At 35.8% G+C, this 19615-nt stretch overlaps 2 protein-coding genes across 3 annotated transcripts in view; both read right to left on the bottom strand.

Moving 5' to 3' along the window:
- Window positions 1–706: 706 nt before the first annotated feature.
- Window positions 707–9274, bottom strand: LOC136826205 (oocyte zinc finger protein XlCOF6-like). Its single transcript, XM_067083277.1, has 4 exons — window positions 9135–9274; window positions 6955–7026; window positions 5986–6059; window positions 707–3988 (listed from the first exon to the last, which is right to left on the bottom strand). The coding sequence occupies exon 4, from the start codon at window positions 3252–3254 to the stop codon at window positions 1191–1193; it is 2064 nt and encodes a 687-aa protein (XP_066939378.1). The 5' UTR covers window positions 3255–3988; window positions 5986–6059; window positions 6955–7026; window positions 9135–9274; the 3' UTR covers window positions 707–1190.
- Window positions 9275–12951: 3677 nt separating this feature from the next.
- The window catches only part of LOC136825954 (trypsin-1-like), a 9707-nt gene continuing 3043 nt past the window's right edge, over window positions 12952–19615 (bottom strand). Inside the window, exons 4-13 of one of the 2 annotated variants that reach the window (XM_067082817.1) lie at window positions 19396–19520; window positions 18831–18934; window positions 17622–17740; window positions 16853–16912; window positions 16349–16517; window positions 16153–16246; window positions 15206–15386; window positions 14067–14206; window positions 13458–13584; window positions 12952–13285 (exon numbers count right to left, since the gene is read on the bottom strand). In XM_067082817.1, the coding sequence (XP_066938918.1) occupies window positions 13218–13285; window positions 13458–13584; window positions 14067–14206; window positions 15206–15386; window positions 16153–16246; window positions 16349–16517; window positions 16853–16912; window positions 17622–17740; window positions 18831–18934; window positions 19396–19520 (1187 nt within the window). In that variant the 3' untranslated portion in view covers window positions 12952–13217. The remainder of the gene's footprint in view (window positions 13286–13457; window positions 13585–14066; window positions 14207–15205; window positions 15387–16152; window positions 16247–16348; window positions 16518–16852; window positions 16913–17621; window positions 17741–18830; window positions 18935–19395; window positions 19521–19615) is intronic. The other variant, XM_067082818.1, reaches the window with a different exon arrangement.

The following is a 19615-nucleotide window of genomic DNA, read 5'->3' on the forward strand; positions in this document are numbered from 1 at the left end:
TTACAAGGAATGAAAGGGGTTGCAGCTATTGGCTGAAGGGATGCTGCAAAGAACCGTAAGCAGAACCTGCAATCACAAGTATGTAGTACAGCATAATCTCTTTCTTTGTATGATACTTCCCCTATTGTTACCTTATAACAATTTTTCTGTCTCGCCTCCTGCAACCCTTTTCAATGGCCCTCATTGAAATTTTCAAGTCATATTGTTCCATAATTTCCACATTAATATAAGGCTCTTCTCTTACTTTGGGTCTTTTTCATCCCTTTATCAAGTATCTCTATACATCTGTTTTTTGTATGAATGCTAATTTTCATAAAATGGACCAAAACTAAAATTGTCGATATTTGTGAAAATGCTCCAATCCAAGAAGAAAAATTTTTAATAGGAGGAATAACTAAAAGAAAAATGTTCTCTAGTTTTTGTCCATGTACTCTGGCAATAAAGGAAAATTAAAAAATAAAGTTCAATAAAGTTTACCTGCTTATTTACCTTTAAAAATCATGTTTCTACTAAAAGATCTGGGTTATTCCATCTTCATAATAATTTTGATTTACTGACTTGGTTAAATAAGAATACAGTATTTATCCGTTATTAAAAAGCCAACTTCATGAATCTTTCAGTAACTTCTAAAACCTAGAAGTAAGAGTACTTTAAATGTTGCTACAATGAATAAAAAAAATTTAAGATCATGAAATAAAAGGAACAGTGTGTAGCAAAAATATATTTTATTCTTATAAAATTCCAAAGAACTTCAGATCCCCACATAATAGAAAATAACTACGCACATAACTACTATTACAAGTACTCAGTACTAAAGACACAAGCTCCTACAGAGTACACTTCTACTGAATCTTTCATACATATTTCTCATCCAAACCCATAACCTATTAAAATTCTCAATTATAACAGTGTTTTCAAGTCACTTGGCTTTAACAATTCTCATGGATATTTGGCTTCTATATGAAGCACGACTTGTGATTAACATTATTTTTCATTTACACAACATACAACCGTATTAATGCTTGCTGATGTATAGCACTCTCACACATCCTTTGTTTTGTGGCAATGATCAGCAAATCCTCCAAAATCATTTTTGGATTGTTAACCTTAGAATCTCAACAAATTTAACATGTTTTTCATTGTAAAGAAAAGTGTCATCCAGCTGAAAAGATTAACAGCAATTACAATCCTCACGAAAAATTATCTCCTGGATCATCAACTTCTTCTTTAATAAAAATCTGATCAAATTCACGGACTTGACCCTCTGGTTCTTTGGCAACAACTGGTGCAGGGTCTTTTATCACTGAGTCACTGACAACTAGATGCGTCTCAACAAAACTACTTGCCATCCCTGGCATTAACTGTGCTCTTTCACCAGATTTATCCTGCAATGACAAATCAACATTCGAGTCTTTACTTCCTGCAAAACCATCTTCCACTTCACTACCAGTGAAAGATTTTTCCGAAGAGTGACTACAATTTTTATGAGCCCTTAAACTTCCTTCATCGTTATAATTTAAGCCACATTCTTCACAGGTGTGTAATTTTGTTCCAGTGTGGCTTTTCATGTGTTCATCAAGACTGTTTTCACTGTACAGAATCTGGCCACATTCAAAACAAGGATAGAGATGTTGACTTGAGTGAGATTTCAAGTGGATCTTCAGAGTCGTCCTGTCTCTGAAGTCCTTGCCGCAGACAACGCACAAAAAGCGTTGTTCGCCTGTATGTTTCATCCTATGTCTTGTAAGATGTCCCTTTTGAGTAAAACTGAGCCCGCAAAAAGCACAAGAGAAGGGACGTTCCCCTGTATGTACCCTTATATGCTTATAAAGAGTTCCTTGTTGGGTGAACCTTTTATTACATATACTACAACTATACGGTCTTTCTCCAGTGTGCTTTCTCATATGTTGCTTCAAGTGATCTTTAACAGTAAAACTCTTCCCACAAACATTGCATTGGAAAGGCCTTTCCCCCATATGGTTTCTCATGTGCAGATTCAGGTTATCTTTCTTCATAAAATTCTTGCCACACATGTCACATGAAAATGCTCTCTCCCTAGTGTGCACTCTCACATGGTTACTATAACTATCCTTATGAATGAATTTCTTTCCACATATTTCACAAGTGAATGGATCATCCATCGTATGTATCTTCGTATGTTTATCAAGGCTTACTTTGTGTATAAACCTCATACCACAAACATTACAGGCAAATGGTCGTTCTCCAGAGTGTATCCTTGCATGCTTATCAAGGTTTGCCTTCCGAAGAAAGTTCTTCCCACACAACTCGCATGTAAATGGTTTATCTCCTGAGTGGATTAATTTATGACTTGCAAGGTGTCCTGCCTGAATAAAACTCTTTCCACACAGCTCACAAAAGAACGGCCTTTCCCCAGTGTGTATTCTTTTGTGCTGGTTTAGTGCACCCTTTTTATAAAAAGTCTTACCACATATAGAACAAGAAAAAGGGCGTTCCCCTGTGTGTATTATCATATGTTCCTCAACACCTTCTTTGTAAACAAAATCCTTTCCACAAACACTACAAACGAAAGGTCGTTCACCGGTATGTATTTTCTTGTGTTTGTTCAGGTTACTCTTTTTAACGAAACTCTTGCCACAAACATCACAGGTTAAGGATTCATCCGTGTCTTTGGCAGCACGAGGCCCAGAGTCAGCTTTTTCAGATGACCTCGGCCCTTTTTTACGGACAGGAGAAGGGGTTGCAGGGGAATTTTCTCTAATAATCATCCTGAGTTTTTCTGACAGTCTCACTCCTGTTTTCTTTGAAGAAGATGAGGTAGATGGCTGGTCTTCTACACCACTTACCACACTGTTGTCACAAGAACTTATCCCATTTTCTGGCTTCTCAGCATTCTCTTTTTCAACATATGAAGATGAGGTAGTTGGTGTGTTGTCTCTAAGATCTGCTGTATATTTTTCAGAGTTTAATTTACCCTCAGTCCTACGAGATTCAACCAGTAACAGGGAGGGTTCAAAACGTTTCTTTGTCATATCCAATGCAGCGGAAAAATTGTTACCACTGCCTTCATCATAAGGACATGGTTTCAATTCATGTTCCTTAGTACCTTCTAAAGACTTTTTCAAAATACTAACTTTACTTTTTGTGTCTATCACATCTACATCAGCTCTCCCTGAGAAACCTGTCCCTCCATCACACGACGATAAATGTTTAGGAGATTTCTCTCCAATATCTTCTCCTTCCTCTACTTTTATATAAACATTTTCAACATTCATCGTCACTCCTATTTAAATGCCTATCTTATGACCAATGACTTTCTCAAAGTTTTCCTATACATAAAAGTACAGGTATTCTCATAATGACCCCATCTTTCTGTAAGCAATGCTACCCAGCTCCTATTTTTCTGTACCAGTCAGTGTTACTAACTAGTGTAACATTTTGTAAAAACTAGGCCTATCAGAGAAGCAAAAATTTACATTTAACCAATACCACATATTTTTCTTCACCTCTTACTAACTACATACAATAGTCAACAAAACCAACAGAATATATATCCAATCAAAAATGACCTTAAGTTTAGTTTTCTAAACACATCTATGAAACTTAACATAAAATGATATCCAAGTTACATTATACAAGATGCATAATATTTATCTACTACATATACAATCTTTTGTTAATTGTGTTAATTGTTTTATAAGAGATTTTTCTTTCTTGGCAAATCTTGACGTTAAACTGGTCTCTTTCTAAAACAGTACTGTACAGTAATTATCAACTGTAGTGAAGGCAGTAAATTTATGGTCATTTAAATAAATTTATGATAATTTTAATAACTTAAATTATCATTCACTCAGTAATCACTACTGATACAATTGACATGAAAGGTAATATACCACCCTTCACAATACTTGGTATACTACCAAGAGCATGTTACCTCTGGGAAACTTTGAACTGAAGTCAGGTTTGCTGTGCAAAAAGCCACTTTCTAGGCCTCCAAATTAGCTGAAATCTGAAAGAAAATTTTTGAAATTTTAGCTATTGGTATCCTCATTTTTTGTAAAGTGGTACAATACAAAATAACTTTTACGATATGCTCTTAATTACAAGATGGGTGCGTTACAAAATGGTCATTCATCCCAACCTGGCAATTTTTTAACCTCAAATTCAATCTCCCCCCCTTCTCTGAACACTGAACCTTTTAAAAATAAAATATATTTACTTCATAGCTTGGTAAACTTCAAACTTTAGTATTATGAAATGCTTAGCCCTTCTCATATTTTCATTAACAACAACCAAAAATAGTTGACTATTTAAACAGTAAACAGGATTTAAATCTATCAGCTAGAAATATATATAAATTGAAAACTGAGGCTGCCTGTGCTCTAAAGATGAAAAAATCATTTAATTCCACTAGTTAATCCTTGAGAATGAATTCTCATGAGATGGACAGATTGCAATGAATGAGTAAAGCAGAACAGATGAGACTGTCAAAACTCAACCCAAAACCATTAACAACCTCGAACTCTTTCTGGTACAGCTTACTGCCAGGTAAAAACGGAGCAACTGTCATTCACATATAAATAAAATAGTTTTCTTCTGAAAGATAACTTATTTAAATAAAAACAAACTTTTCATACAAAACCCATTACTTATCATTTAGCCATTTCATGTGGGCCCAGAAACTGGGAATCGCATTAGGAGAAAATCTTGTTTTCAAAAAATTATATCTGTTTCAACACAGACCAACTACAAAGCTACAGTCATTATATCATTGATTAAATCCTATAAAACTATGATTAGAGTTTAAATTTGCAGGCATGTGATGTGTGCATTTGTCTTCTGATTCAGTACCTACACTTTCTTGTCTGGAGAGAGAGAGAGAGAGAGAGAGAGAGAGAGAGAGAGAGAGAGAGAGAGAGAGAGAGAGAGAGAGAGAGAGAGAGAGAGAAAGTTATACATGTATTACATCTTAGGTTACGCACACATGCACACACACACCAGCTCTTAGTCATTCTTACACTTACCAATTTGCTCATCATAATAAATTCACACAAACACAGCAAGAAAATACAGTATATCATACTAAAAATGACTGACTTTAATGCTTAGTCATCACCTATACATATGTTTCAAATAGAAAAATGAAGAAAAAAGTAAAGGTTTTGTTATGCAAAGATGATGATGTTTCCAAATTAGCAAGAATTTGTTCATGCCACGTAGCAACAATCTCAAATTATGGCTTGAGCTGTGAAAGAGCTCAGAATTTCTCAGTGCAACCTACAGAATCAGCCGGAAATCCCTTGGTATTGATCTTATACATCAGAACCAATATCTCTTGAGGCCATGCGGAAGCAGTGTTTTGTAACTGAAACCCAGATCTAAAGGGTACGTGGTCTGTAATTTGTATGCAAGAATCAAGTGTCCCCCTCCTGCGTCAAACACATCACAGAAAGTTGTGAATAAGCACTGTAGTTCCCCACTGACATAGGGTATCCTAAGAAATGACAATGCAGTAGGGAACAGCACCTACCCACTACTAGACTTCCACAAGGCTTGCCCGAAGGATTTGTTGCCAAATGGAATTAGGTTCCTTAATGAACTACTGTAAACAGCAGATATCAGAAATAATAACATATCTTTCCAATACCTCACCACTGTAGCCTAAATAACTTTCTAAAAACATCTCAGAAACATACCTCAAAATGACAGCCAAACCACGTTACACAGAATCACATTTACTTCTATTAGATAAAAAATATTCAATTATATGACAAATAAAAACAAGCTTAACAATCTTTATATTTATCTTTTCTTGGCTTAAAAGGGTACACAAACTACCATATCTATAGTGTGATCAGTGAATTTCATTACAATTATGGAGCTAAAATCATCTTCTGCTCTGACTGACAATGGATGGTATATTTGCTGTCATTTGTTTCCTCATCCACAAGACTATAAATTATGTAACCTTTCACAATAATTTGTACACTACCAAAACCATGTTACCTCTTGAAAACTTTGTACTGAAGTTTGGTTTGTTCCACAATAAACCCTTTTCATCACTTCTTGTCAGCTGTAATCTGCAAATAGAAAAATAAAATTTGAAACTACAGCAATTGTTACCCAGTTTTTGTGTTTATGTACAGGACTACAGTAGGTAAAAAGTGGCTATGTCTCAAAGCCAAATTTCTTTGATCTTGTTGGAAGTAATGAGGACAGAATTTGCACAAAGGGATGAAATAACATTAGATGGAGAAAGGATTAAAGTGACTGAATCTTTCAAACACTTAGGCACAATGATATTTACTACAGGTTCTCTTGAGATGGAAATAAAGCTACAAGAAAAATATTAAGAGTCAGATGGCAGGTCAGAGTGAGCAATGACATCATAAGGAAAATTATGGAAGTTCCATAAGTAGATGAGATGAAAGGTTGACAGATGGCTTGGGAAATGGTAGGTGACAATGTCAGCTGGGCTCTTGTGGGCTCCAAAAAAATTGGAAGACCCAGACCCAAATTGATGGCAACTACAGGAAGGGAGGTTGGAGATGCATGGAATTTCCAGAAGAATTTGCGGAAGGCAAAGAACAGGAAAGACATGAATAATGGAATTTCACAGAATCTCTGCATAGCAAGGTGTAGGAGGCAATAATGATGAAAAAATCTAGGAGACATCCCACAAAATTATAGCTAAACTACACTGTGCAAGGGAACAATAAAATCTATTCCTACATATTGAACAATCTTCCTTGAAATATTCTGTAAAAAAAAAAAAAAAATTGGCTTTCCTTACAATATTTGGCATTAAACTGTTGTAAACACAAAAGGGTAAAATACTTGACATATATGTAGTGATGGATGCAAATTTTTTTTACCATCTAAGCTAATAATTTATTTAATAGCATTGTCTTTTTGTCCTCATGAGATATAACCTTATACACTACTTTGTATACTACCAAGAGCATATTACTGTACCTCGTCAGAAATGTCAAACTGCAGTAAGGTTGTGCAAAAATGCTACTTCTGCGCCTTCAAATCATTTGAAATCTGAAAAAATAAAACTGTTAAAATGTCAGCTTTTGTTAACCTAATTTTAGTGTAGTTTTTCATATGTACTCTTTCTTAATCACATGCTGGATAGGTTAAAAGGTAAATATGCCTACTGACCCATTCTTAACAACCCCATAAACCATATTTGAAGTTGGTCATGTACTTATTATTCATACTGTGACAAAATATGACAGCAAAATAAAAGAGGTCTGTTAACCAGCTTTTAAGAAGAGAAAATAAGTTCACTGTTCTCTAGATTTCATACTTCATGAGAAGTAAGTGGAGAGTAGTCCTACTTCCCCGAGAAGACTGCCAAGATGGTGGTTCTTGAACCCGTTCATAGACCACATAGTCAACCCTTCTTAGGGTTGATGTTTCACACAAAGGAAAGCATAAACCACCACCTGCTTTTGGTGAAGGGAGATACTCATGTGAAACCTTTTAAAACTTCTTAAGAGAGACCTTTCAGGACCTCTTCCTACAAGAGGAATTTGGGGTAAAGGAAGAGGAGGAAGTGGAAATGGAAGAAGTATGTTTTTAGCTCCTTCATCTTACTTCAACCCTGAGCTTAGGCTACTTTTCCCTCCTAGGACAGCTGAAGATGGGCTCGATGCCCGCAGGAGCAGCACAAATTCCTCCTACATGAACAATGATATTGACAGGAGAGTCAATCAGATTGTTCTCCCAAGCAGGGACAGTAGCACAGGATCCCTTACCTGGAGCTTAGTGGTCTAGAAATGAAGAGAAAGATAAGACAGAATACATAAGGCTGGCAACTCCGACTTTTGATTACTTCAGTCTCTACTGATATCCCAGAATGGCCAGCAATACAGAAAGTGACAAACCACGAACATGCACGCACATAAACACACACACACACACACACCCACACACAAGCATTGCAATGGACACTCATTAACACGCTTCTTGCAGGCTAAATCAGGACCGCAGACCCTACTTGTTCAAAAGAAGCAAAAGCTGCTTTGTTCCACAGTAAAACGGGCATTAAATTCCTTCTTGTGCTTGTTGTTCAGTCAAACCATTTCTAAGCAAAGAAGGATTAGTTACAGGTCGAAAATATGTCAAGCCAGAACAAGGACAATGCCTGGGTAAAGCTGCAGACTGCTTTCGCCATCTGATTCCTGCCAGTCGCTAACTGGAATATTTACTGCTTTTTGTTGATGTTTATGATAATGACCATCTTTTGTTTATGTTTATGTTTTTACATTTATTATTATTATTATTCAGCAGATGAAACCTATTCATACGAAACAAGCCCACCAAAGGGGCCGCTGACTTGAAATTCAAGCTTCCAAAGAGTATGGTGTTCATTAGGAAGAATTACAAGGAAGTGAAATACAGTGAAATAGTTGCTTATATACACTTTGTTACCAAAGGACCATTTCCAATTTAGGGTAATACATCAACTCATAAGACAATGTACTGTATTTATATAAGACTGAATAACCTCAGTGAAGTTGAATTTATAACTAGGATAGCAAAAAGCTAATTTAGGTGACCAGTCTATAAAACTATAATATAAAATACAACTGCATCAACATTACGTGAAGCTAATGGGTAAAAATTACTAAACAATAGGCCTATGGCATATCATTAATCCTCAGAAAAATACGACTTTGGTTCGAATAACAAACTGGCTAGGCCTATTTACGTTTGCCCTACTCGCCATGGGCATATGCCCCAATTGGCCTAGGGCATACGCCTATATCTCAGCAATCCTGTTAACAGACATTATAATTTGTATATCTGCAATGTACATACCGTACGTCGTGCTTAAAGTAGGCCTAAGCAATAAAATAAATAGGCCTCTCACCACCATTTACGGTAACACACCATATGCCGTTTAGGCCTAAACGAGCCGATGGATCTTGAAGGATACAATTCGCGGTAAACAACGAGGACCTCCTAAAACTTTTTATAAATCCAAATTTGAAAATTTGTGTATGAAAAGTCTTGGTAGGCCTACACACCTTCCTCAGTGCCGGTAGGCCTACACGGAAAGGTTTTTTTTTTAAGGTCAAGGGTTTGGGGTCAAGACACTCTTTGAAAACCAAGAATAAAGCAATAAAATGATAATAACTCACGAAAATCACTATTTAGGAAAGTTACGTGGCGAATTTCGCTTTAAAATTCGCTTAGAAACTTAGAAATCTCGAAAATCGTGAAAGTCTGAGCACAGGTTTGTTGACGTTTTGTGGGCAATCGATGGAACCATAGATCTCTTATATCAAGTTTTGGCCCCATGGACGGGATGTCCGCCATCTTGGAAGGAGATGGCCGCTGCTTATTGCAGACGGGACTGAATAAAAACTTTGGTTTAAGATCGGGTTGAATGTTAAAAATAACGCATGAACCTTTAAATGTTTCATGGATTTGTGATTTTTATAATGTTTTCACAGTTTCTTAATTTCTTCAAGGGTCCCCTTTGCAGAAATGGGGATGTCGGCCATCTTGGAAGGAGATGGAGGCTGCTTATTAAAGAAAGAAATGAATAAAAGACGTTAATAGGCGATCGTTTCGCATGAATTAATAATGAAAAATGCCTTTAAAAAGACTTCAGAGAGCTGTAATGTTTATGGTGTTTCTGCAAGAGCCCCCATGGGCAGGATTTTGGCCATCTTTGAAGGAGATGAAGGCTGCTTATTGGAGGAAGAAATGAATAAAAAAGTTCATTGACGATTGTTTTGCATGAAGAAATAACTCTAAAACATTTAAGGAGGCTTTCTAAATTTGTAATTTTTATAATATTATCGCCATTTCTTAATTTCTTCAGGAGAGAACTGTCAGTCCTGTTTGTTTTGATGCAAAAGCAACAAAAGGCTCTGGTAACCTGGTGTTCATAGCCGAATTCACGGACATTCACCTTCTGTTATGGGTGATGTCATTCATTCATTAATATTCATTGTTGTGTTGAATTCCCATCATATATACACCTCAGGAGTCTTTTTCTCTTCTGTCTACCTGATTTGTTTTGTTTTTTCCTTGCGGAATTGTTGTACGCGATACATTTGTGACTTTTGAATCCATTAAATTCTTTTCTCAGTCTCTTCACTATTCCGTCTTTCTCTGTGGATCATCAGATGACTGTAAACATATTACCAGTCCGCTAATTTTCCCATTTTCCTTGCAAATTATAAGAAGTTTCATCAGTATTAGCCACCTTGTCTAGTCCTATAAGCCACATTGTCTAGTTGTATAAAGCTATATGGTCTAGTACTATAAGCCACATAGTCAAGTACAATAAGCCACATTTTCTAGTACTATAAAGCTACTTCGCTAACATCTTTATGAACTCCCTGGAGGAGTCATTCTTAGATTCCTGCCCCTCCAACCTTTGCCCCCTATTTTATCGACGTTATGTGGATGACACATTCGTTCTTTTTAGAGATGAATTTCAGTCTCACCTGTTTTTGGATTTTATTAATGCCCAGCACTCCAATATTAAGTTTACTATGGAGAAGGAAATATGCAAATCGCTCCCATTCCTGGACCTACGTATTTCAAGGGACTCGGAGGGTTTCCATACCAGTATATACAGAAAGAGCACCTTTACTGGGTTGGGTACTAATTTTTACAGTGCTTGTCATTTTAATTTTAAATTAAATGCTATTTTTACACTCCTCCACAGGGCCCTTACTCTGACATCGTCTTGGCAAGGCTTCCACAGCGAAATTGAGTTCCTGACAGGTTTTTTTTAGAAATAATTGTTTTCCTCTAAAACACTTTTACAGAATTTTGAGAAAGTTGTTAGATATGAATTTTAGTGAGCCACGTGTCATTTATGATGTTCCCAAACTTGATATCTACGCTAAATTTCCCTTCCTGTTCAACGATGAGTTTCGCAAAAAAGTTATAAAGATCATTAGCAAAGAATTCCCGTTTGTAAATATGAAACTTATTCCGAAAAACCCTTTAACGCTCGGGTCTCTTTTCAGATCTAAGGATAGACTGTGCCCGTCTCTAGCATCCAACATCATTTACAAATATACTTGTCCCAAGTGCGAGCTGGGAACCTACGTTGGATGTACGAGACGGCTACTGAAAGTCCGTGTCTGTAGTCATCAGGGCGTCAGTTATAGGACGGGATGCAGATTGTCCAGGCCTGAATTATCAAATATAAGAAATCACTCTGCAATCTGCAAAACGCAGATTGATATGAAAAACTTCGAAATAATAGCCTCAGCCCAACACGAGGACGAGTTTACGACTTTAGAGTCAATTTTCATTAAAGCACTCGTTCCCTCGTTAAATGCCCAGACGTCCTCAACACCCTTGTTTATTTTGTGATTTCTCTGCTGTTCTCTTTGTTTTCGAGTAGTTTTACCTTTTTCTGTTCAGTCACTTTTTAGCCATGTACTGGGTAGGTTTGTTTTAAGATATTTTAAGAAATGTATGTATTTTTATTTTATTTTTTTATCTTTATAATTTTATATAGTGACGTCCATTTTTATTAAACAAAATTGTGTCATTGCAGCCTTGAAAATGCAATGGATTATTGCGAAACGCCGTCGGCCACAATAAAAACTGTAGATTGTCAGTGTGCCTCTCCATCTGCCCTTGGTCTCCGTATATTGGGCTTCCGCCTTCATCATCGTCGTATATATATATATATATATATATATATATATATATATATATATATATACATATATATATATTATATATATACATTATATATATATATATATATATATATATATATATATATATATATATATATATATATATATATATATATATATATAATGCCGTTATCATGTGTAATTTCTCATTTCTTTCATTGCTACTTAGGCCTATCATTTTGATACCTCTTATGAAGTTAACTGAATATATAACGCCTATTTTTGTATTTCTTATTATCTAAGTTTCTAAAGAATTAAAATTAGCTAGAAGTTCAACATTAATTTAGTTAACGCTAAATGCCAGCAGTGAAGAAGACTACCATGCTCATCAGTGGAGAATGTCTCCTCCTCATCGCAAAAGATGACTCGTACAGAAATCATCCGCCACTGGATTATATTATAACGCAAACCCTAGCCTCTGTTCTTTGTGTTTCGCTGATATGAAGTGTTTCTTGGCAGGAGTATGATGAAATAATATCTTGGTCTCATGTAACTTGTTACGGATGGTTTGAGCAGCAACTTGAAGGGAGAGCGTAATGTTCTCTCTTTATAGCAACATCGGTAGTCAGGGGGGAGCTAGGCGGAGCACCTTCAGTGATCATCCGATGATGATACTTAACAGTAGTGCAACAATGAGGTTGTCCTCCAGTTTTTACAATGAATTTATCATGTTTCCTCGTTTCTCTGTTGTTGTATCCCCTCTATACATGGTTGTTTTATTTACGCTAAGCTGCCGAGCAATATCTACGATAGAAACATTAGTCTTATGCAAGCTAATGATTGTGGTCCGGCTTAGTGACGAGACAGTTTAAACTTTTCCTGCCCGAATGTGGAGTCACACGATAACATATGACGTTATGAGATTTTTTTCTTTTTTGTTTTTGACAACGATAATGGTTGAATTCTTTCTTTGTATATATATAATTTCATTGATGGTTATTCAATATTATTTTATTAGTCAATAAGCTTTTATCTGGATTCGAAATATAGTTTCTTCTTTGACTCTTTTGCCCAATCATCTGAAGTGAAATTTTTCAAAATGTTTCGTCATTTTCCGTAATATGAATTTTTCACTCACCACTCTTTTTTATATTGTTAACCGTATGATTAATAACCAAAATCGAATAAGAAAATTACATTTCCTTGTAAATATCAAAAGAACAGATTACTGTTAGGTGAACGAAAACTTCTGGAACATGTTGCAGAATATTTTTGAGTGAGTGTACATATACATATATATATATACATATATATATATATATATATATATATATATATATATATATATATATATATATATATATATATATATTTAAATCAACATTTATGTGCAATTACAATAAACACGCGAATAACAAATGGGTTAGTTCTAACGGTTATCCAAAGAAATAGTATTGCTTTCAAAACAATGAGATGATGACATTTTCTATTATCAAAACGTCTGTCAGCTAATGGCTTCTTAACCAATATCTATTTCTCGAAGAAACAAACTTTAAACGAAGACCACAGTCTCGCTTAATAGATGATAGACATTAGCCTATGACGTCAACGGTCAGGTGTCGGCGGGCAGAAGGGTGTTCCAGATGTATGGCCACGAATCCACTTCAGATATCCTGAAGAAGACGAACGGACAAGTGAATAACACTTCAAGAAACCTCATTTATCTCTCTGATTTTGTCACTTCAATTGTTTTGAACCAGTCATTTGATTCACAGGGTACTATATGATACTCTTAGTGATTTCTAGTTTATATATGAATACGTATTATTATATATTTAAACTTACGATTTACTCGTGTATAAACTCCTGGTTTCCCGGGAACTGCGCAACCTTGACCCCAAGAGACGATGCCAATTTGTATCATGCGCGTTGTACCGTCGTCGTTAGTGACCAACGGTCCTCCGGAATCGCCCTAGGAAATACAAAGCCCGAGAGTCAAGGTTAATATGGTTTGAGATCCTGAGGAGGAGAGGTAGGCCTAAAAGGAGATGGGAAGAGTGCATTCGAGAAGATTTGAGAGACGAAGGAATGCAAGAGAGGAACACCCACCATTAAAAAGGCTTATTAAAAAAAATAGCGACTTCAACTAGGGATTAAGTTGAGAAGAAGAGCGACTTCAACTAGGGATTAAGTTGAGAAGAAGATTAAGTACGAAGATTACAGTAATGGTTTGAAATCTTGCAAGGTGCAATTAGTTTTGAGCTTCGCGAAAAATTGGTAGACTTATTTTTATGAATAACAACGGTAGTTAATGGCAAAAAAATAGTTCATTAAGCTTACGATGATGTTGAAGTCGGATGAGGAACTGCATTTCGGAAATACTCGTATGTCTCAACATATCTCAGAGAATTATCTTTCTTTTATAACAAATCCTTCTTTATTCAGGAGTCTTACCTGACAGGCGACTTGTTTTCCCTCGTCCCTTCCAGCACAGAGCATGTTTTCTGTGATTACCATTTCGTTCATTTGGGCGCACTTGGCGTTGGTCATCGTGGGCACAGTCACTTCATGGAGTATACTTGTAATGTTACCATCTGTAATACGAAGTCTGGTTCAGAATTTAATGTAGTATCATCAACGGTATATTGGTGTCTTCCTTTGTTTACAACTCGGATTTAACATCCGTTAGAACAAAATGCTTTGTGAAAGAGTTTAGGCCTAGAACGGATGAAGAACATTCTGTGACACATCATGTAGATACTGTGGCCTCTTTTGTTTGTGTCTCGGATCTGATATCTGTTAAAATAAAGTGTGTTTTGGGAAAGAGAGGAGGCCTAGAAATGCATTCGGGTCGTTTCGGCCGTAAGCACGTTTACGTGCAAAATGGGCGCCGTGTTTAGTACCAGTCCCTTGGGGATGTACGTAAAACATGAAATGATAATGGTAAATACCATAGACATATCGGTAAATACCGTAAACATAACGTCTTACATTGTTTTGGATGTTACGGCCTAAAGTGACTTACGGCCGAAACGACCAGGACCGTTAGAAATGACGAATTACATTTTGTTCTAAAATCATAATTTCCTAACAGGAAGTTTTATTAAACTGCTTTAACACTAGGCTTTCAGAAGCTGAAACTCAACTGAATGTTCTTAAAAAGATAATATATTCAGGAATTTTGCTCAACAGTTAAGTTCCTGATTATGCGTCTAATCCTTCTCAAGAGGGCTTAGACGCATGGGCAAAGCTATCCAGAAAAACTTTGGTCCCTATAAGGAAAGTTTGTTGATAAGCCCCCCCTTATTGGATGATTGTTAACCTGCGTTTTTGTTAAAAACTAGGTGAAAAATGTCAGGGAGCATGGAGGTAAACAGAGAATACCATAATGGAAGTGTGCTATAAGAGAAATTAATCAAACAAACTGATTTTCGAATCCCCAGAAAAACTGGACACATTTTTCCTGAAAAAAAAAAAGACTCCACTGGAGCCATCTATTGGTGACTATACGAAACAACAGAAGAAATGGACGATCTCACGACTTAGCCAAATTTACAAATAAAAGAAGGTTAAAACCACTGTGAGTTACAAACCTTCCTTGAGCCTACCCCATCCTGTGGCTGTGGCGTTGACGTCTTCGTAAAGTTTTCCAGCAGGTGGCAGACAGATCGGGGCGATCTGGTTGTCGGCAGGGAAGTTAACTGGTGTTGACAGTCTGAGCAGAGCAATGTCGTTGTCTTGCGTGGTGGAGTTGAAATTAGGATGTATGATGATCTGCAACACTAGATAATATGAAATACAGGAACATAATCTCTCTCTCTCTCTCTCTCTCTCTCTCTCTCTCTCTCTCTCTCTCTCTCTCTCTCTCTCTCTCTCTCTCTCTCTCTCTCTCTCTCTCTCACTTGTTTGTACCAAAGTAAAGAAACTCGCTTTAATATTGTCTAGATCAGGGTTCTCATTCTGTGTTTAGTTGAAAAACTCTACTAAATATTCAATTCAGTGCCCTAACGAACTTTTACAATGTCTAGATCCATAATCTTACACGATAATTAGTGCAAAGAACTTGGACAATATATAGTTCTAACTTATAAGCTCTTATACAATATTTGATTCCATAACCATAAACCCGAATATTCAAATGGCGCTGCTAATTATCAGGCATAAGGCCTAACAGAAGCTTGTGACAATATTTGCATAAAAACACACACACACACACACACCAGATAAAGTGTTAATGGTTCTTAATTGTATAGTCTTACTTTCCATTGACTGGCAAGTGGTTCATTACTCTCATCAAAAAGAATGAGCTTTTGTTTACTTCTCATTAAGCAAAATAAAAGTTCAACTTCTTCAAGATACGGAGCTGATACTTAATTTATTATTTACTTCCTGAAAGCATGGTGAGGCCTTGTCTACTTTTCAAAAGACTAAATACTGTCCTGTTTAGTTTCATGTAAAGGGCAAATGTTGCCCTTACTTCAACTTAACTTCCTGACAAATAAAAACAGGTCTTTTTACATAATTTCCTATATTCTCTCACCTTACTGACTATCCTCTTCTGAGTGGAACCAGATTCAGACGCTGTGCTCCAGTCATGTGGCCCAAGTACGGCGGTGACCACTTCAGGAGAAAATCTGGAAGATCAAAATTAATCATGAAAGGAGAATTCCTGGAAGACAAGACCACAACAAATATATATAATAAATGTTTGTGTGTGTTTTATTATAGAAACCTACCCATCAACACAGTGAGCGGCTGTTAGTACATAAAGATGGGATATGATCGAGCCTCCACAGAAAGGCTGAGAAAGCGAGTGGGATGTTAGACCAACTTGCCAAGGGTATTCGTGTTTCTCAGTCACCTTTCCTCCTACGATCTTCAAGTCGCGGTTTACTTTCCCGCATACTGAAAAGAAGAAGAAGAAAAAATCAATAATTATCTATTATTAAAGTAGAAGATAATCAGTAATGGTCGTTGCTCTTTTGTAGACTTCATAAATATTCTGATCACTTGTACAGTAAACATTTGTGAATACATTGTGAAACTTTCCAGATTAAAGATATTCTATATTATTTTTTTAAAAGTAACCGCACACAAATATTAGTTTTAACATTACCACAAAATTAAGACACTGACAGATTATGCCAAAACATAAAGGAAGATCTAGCCATGTGAGTTTAACATTCTGAAATAAATGTAGTTTGTAAACAACGGATGTAACTGAGATTGAAAATACCTACCACACGCATCATTAGCACGAGCTGGCGGAGGTACGGCCGCATCAGCACCTGAGGTAGGGTCTGGAAAAATGATGAAACGTGATAATCGAAATTAAACTATATCTTATCCTAGGCCTAGGGTAATATTGGTCCTTGTTACGTTGAAAAGTGTGCAAGATTATTATAGTCATGTTGAATTTGTATGTTTATAAATTTCATCCTCTCGTAATTCTTATTTTTAAAGGATCTAGGCATTGGTAAACTTGTCAGAAGTAATATAGACTGTAAAGTGATCCAGTTTTTGGAAAAAATGGATAACTTTATAGACAACACAAACTCGCAACAGTTGCTATGAAGTAATTTCTAAGACCATAAAATTTTAATCAAACACACTGAATGCATACTATACATTTTGAAACAAACTCCCTTATGGAATCAAGTTATTAACGAATTAATTTTTTCAGACAAACATTTCCGTAAACAAATCAGTAACTATTGCTTTCGTGTATATTCAACATATAAATATATTCAGATTGAAATATTGACGTCTGTATTCAGCATATGCATCTTCAGGTTACAACACAGACTCTGCACTGTACCCTGAGGATGTGTTCAAACACACACGAAAGAATTAGGTAATTATCCATTTATTTCAGTCCAGGTTTCTGACAATAACCCATGTCACGAACTTTCTAATGCCCTACTGATTGACGGGAATAAAGGCTCCTGCAATCATAATCAATTAAATGAGAATACCAGGTTGCTGATGACCTGGTGTCAGGAAGCTTACCTGAAGCCCAGATACGACACTGGAATCCTTTCTTTGCCTGGAATGTGAGCGTTCGGAAGAATACAGTCAACCTGTTGCTGTTGCTTTCGAAAGAGACGCTCTCCTGTTTGTCGCAGTACCTTCGAGAATTAGATTTATTAGATAAATCACGTTGGTAAGGTGCTCATTTCCTATTATTATTCTTCAGGCGATGGACCCTATTCATAAGGAACAAGAAGCCCACCACAGGGGCCATTGATTTGAAATTCGAGCTTTTGAAGAATGTGGTGTTCATGAAGAGGTAAAGGGAAATACAGAAAGAAGAGATCTCATTTCTTAAAAAGAAAATAATAAATCAATAAATTATAAATGGATAAAAAAATGGCTAAGGGGTTTTTGCACTTTAGTCTTAAAATGTTCAAACAAATTATTTGATATACCTTCTGCATGCCACTTATCGGGACTTTATATAAATTGCAAAACCAGATACACTTCAGTTTAGCACCTTCAAGAATAAAAGAGTTTCAGAGTTATTGAATAAATCACGTTAGTAAAGTGTTCAATGGCTATGAGATCTTTTGACTTAAGTCTTATAATATTTAACTAATCTGTTAGGTATACTTTCTGCATGCAAATTACCTGGACTTCATATCAGTTACAATAACAAGATACATTCAAGTTTAGCTTGATAGTTCTCGTTATCTTTGAATCTCCAGATGGACCCTGTGTAGTTTTATGTCTCATAGTAAATTTAGTTAATCAGTTAAGTTTCTTAAAGAAAGACATCGACGGGGATTCAGTATTCAGTAATGTTTCTCAGTGAGAATCTTAATTCGGATCAGGTAATGTTAATCATGTTTCTCAGTGATGAGCCCGGTCTGAATCACATCACAAAATAAGTCATGTATCTCAGTAGGAAACTTTGTGTGATACAAATTTCTCATTTATAAACTTTCTTTAGCTCTTATTAATTCTGCCATATTTCTAAGTGCCGGATATGGTTAGATCTCATACAAGAAACTTCATTATATACAGTGTCTTATTTATAAACTTTCTTCTTTAGCGATCTCATTAATTCTGCCATGTTTCTAAGTGACGGATGTGGTTTAATCTCACACAAGAAACTCCATTATATAAAGTATCTCAGGTAGAGATAAAACACACTGCTACCCTCCCGGGACGCAGAGAATTCTATAATGAAATAAATGGAAGACGACAAAGGCTCCATACCCTTGAATGAAAGAACCATTACTGATCGTCACTGAAGAACCAATACAATTTCCCAGGTCGAAGTCACTGCATGATAATGATAGTCTAGTCTGTGGTGTGGTGCCCTGAAAGATAATTTAATGAATGAAACAATCGTTATTACTGATACACATGCTTACACACGTACACACGAACATATTTATTTTTCCTCATAGGGAAATGGCACCATATATATATATATATATATATATATATATATATATATATATATATATATATATATATATATATATATATAGTCTGTAGATGGTGTATGTGAATTGTCATATATATATATATATATATATATATATATATATATATATATATATATATATATATATATATATACATACACAAGACAACTCACATACACCATCTACAGACTACTGAGTCACAAATATTCTTGGTTTGACAAATCTACCGCCCCCCACTAATAACAACAACAACAATAATAATAATAATAATAATAATAATAATAATAATAATAATAATAATAATAATAATAATAATAATAATAATGATAGTAACACCTTTGTTCTCTCACCTGAAAATCCCAGGCGCACAGGTGAACCAAGGGATAAGGGTTCGGGTAATCAGGAGATTCTATGCCCAACTCATCACCTGGAGAAAGCTGGTATGTTCCGCAATTCACTGAGAGCAGATTTCCATCTAAACATGGGAAGAAGATGAGTCATTGTAAACAAAGAAGAATGACAAGATGACGAAGGTAATGATGATGGCTGGAAAGAGGAGTAAGGTGGAAA

The sequence above is a fragment of the Macrobrachium rosenbergii genome, chromosome 40 (genome assembly GCF_040412425.1).
Source record: "Macrobrachium rosenbergii isolate ZJJX-2024 chromosome 40, ASM4041242v1, whole genome shotgun sequence".
Lineage (NCBI taxonomy): Eukaryota > Metazoa > Arthropoda > Malacostraca > Decapoda > Palaemonidae > Macrobrachium > Macrobrachium rosenbergii.

Coding starts and splice junctions, on each gene's coding strand:
- LOC136826205 (XM_067083277.1), bottom strand. CDS start 3,254: ATGAATGTTGAAAATGTTTATATAAAAGTAGAGGAAGGAGAAGATATT.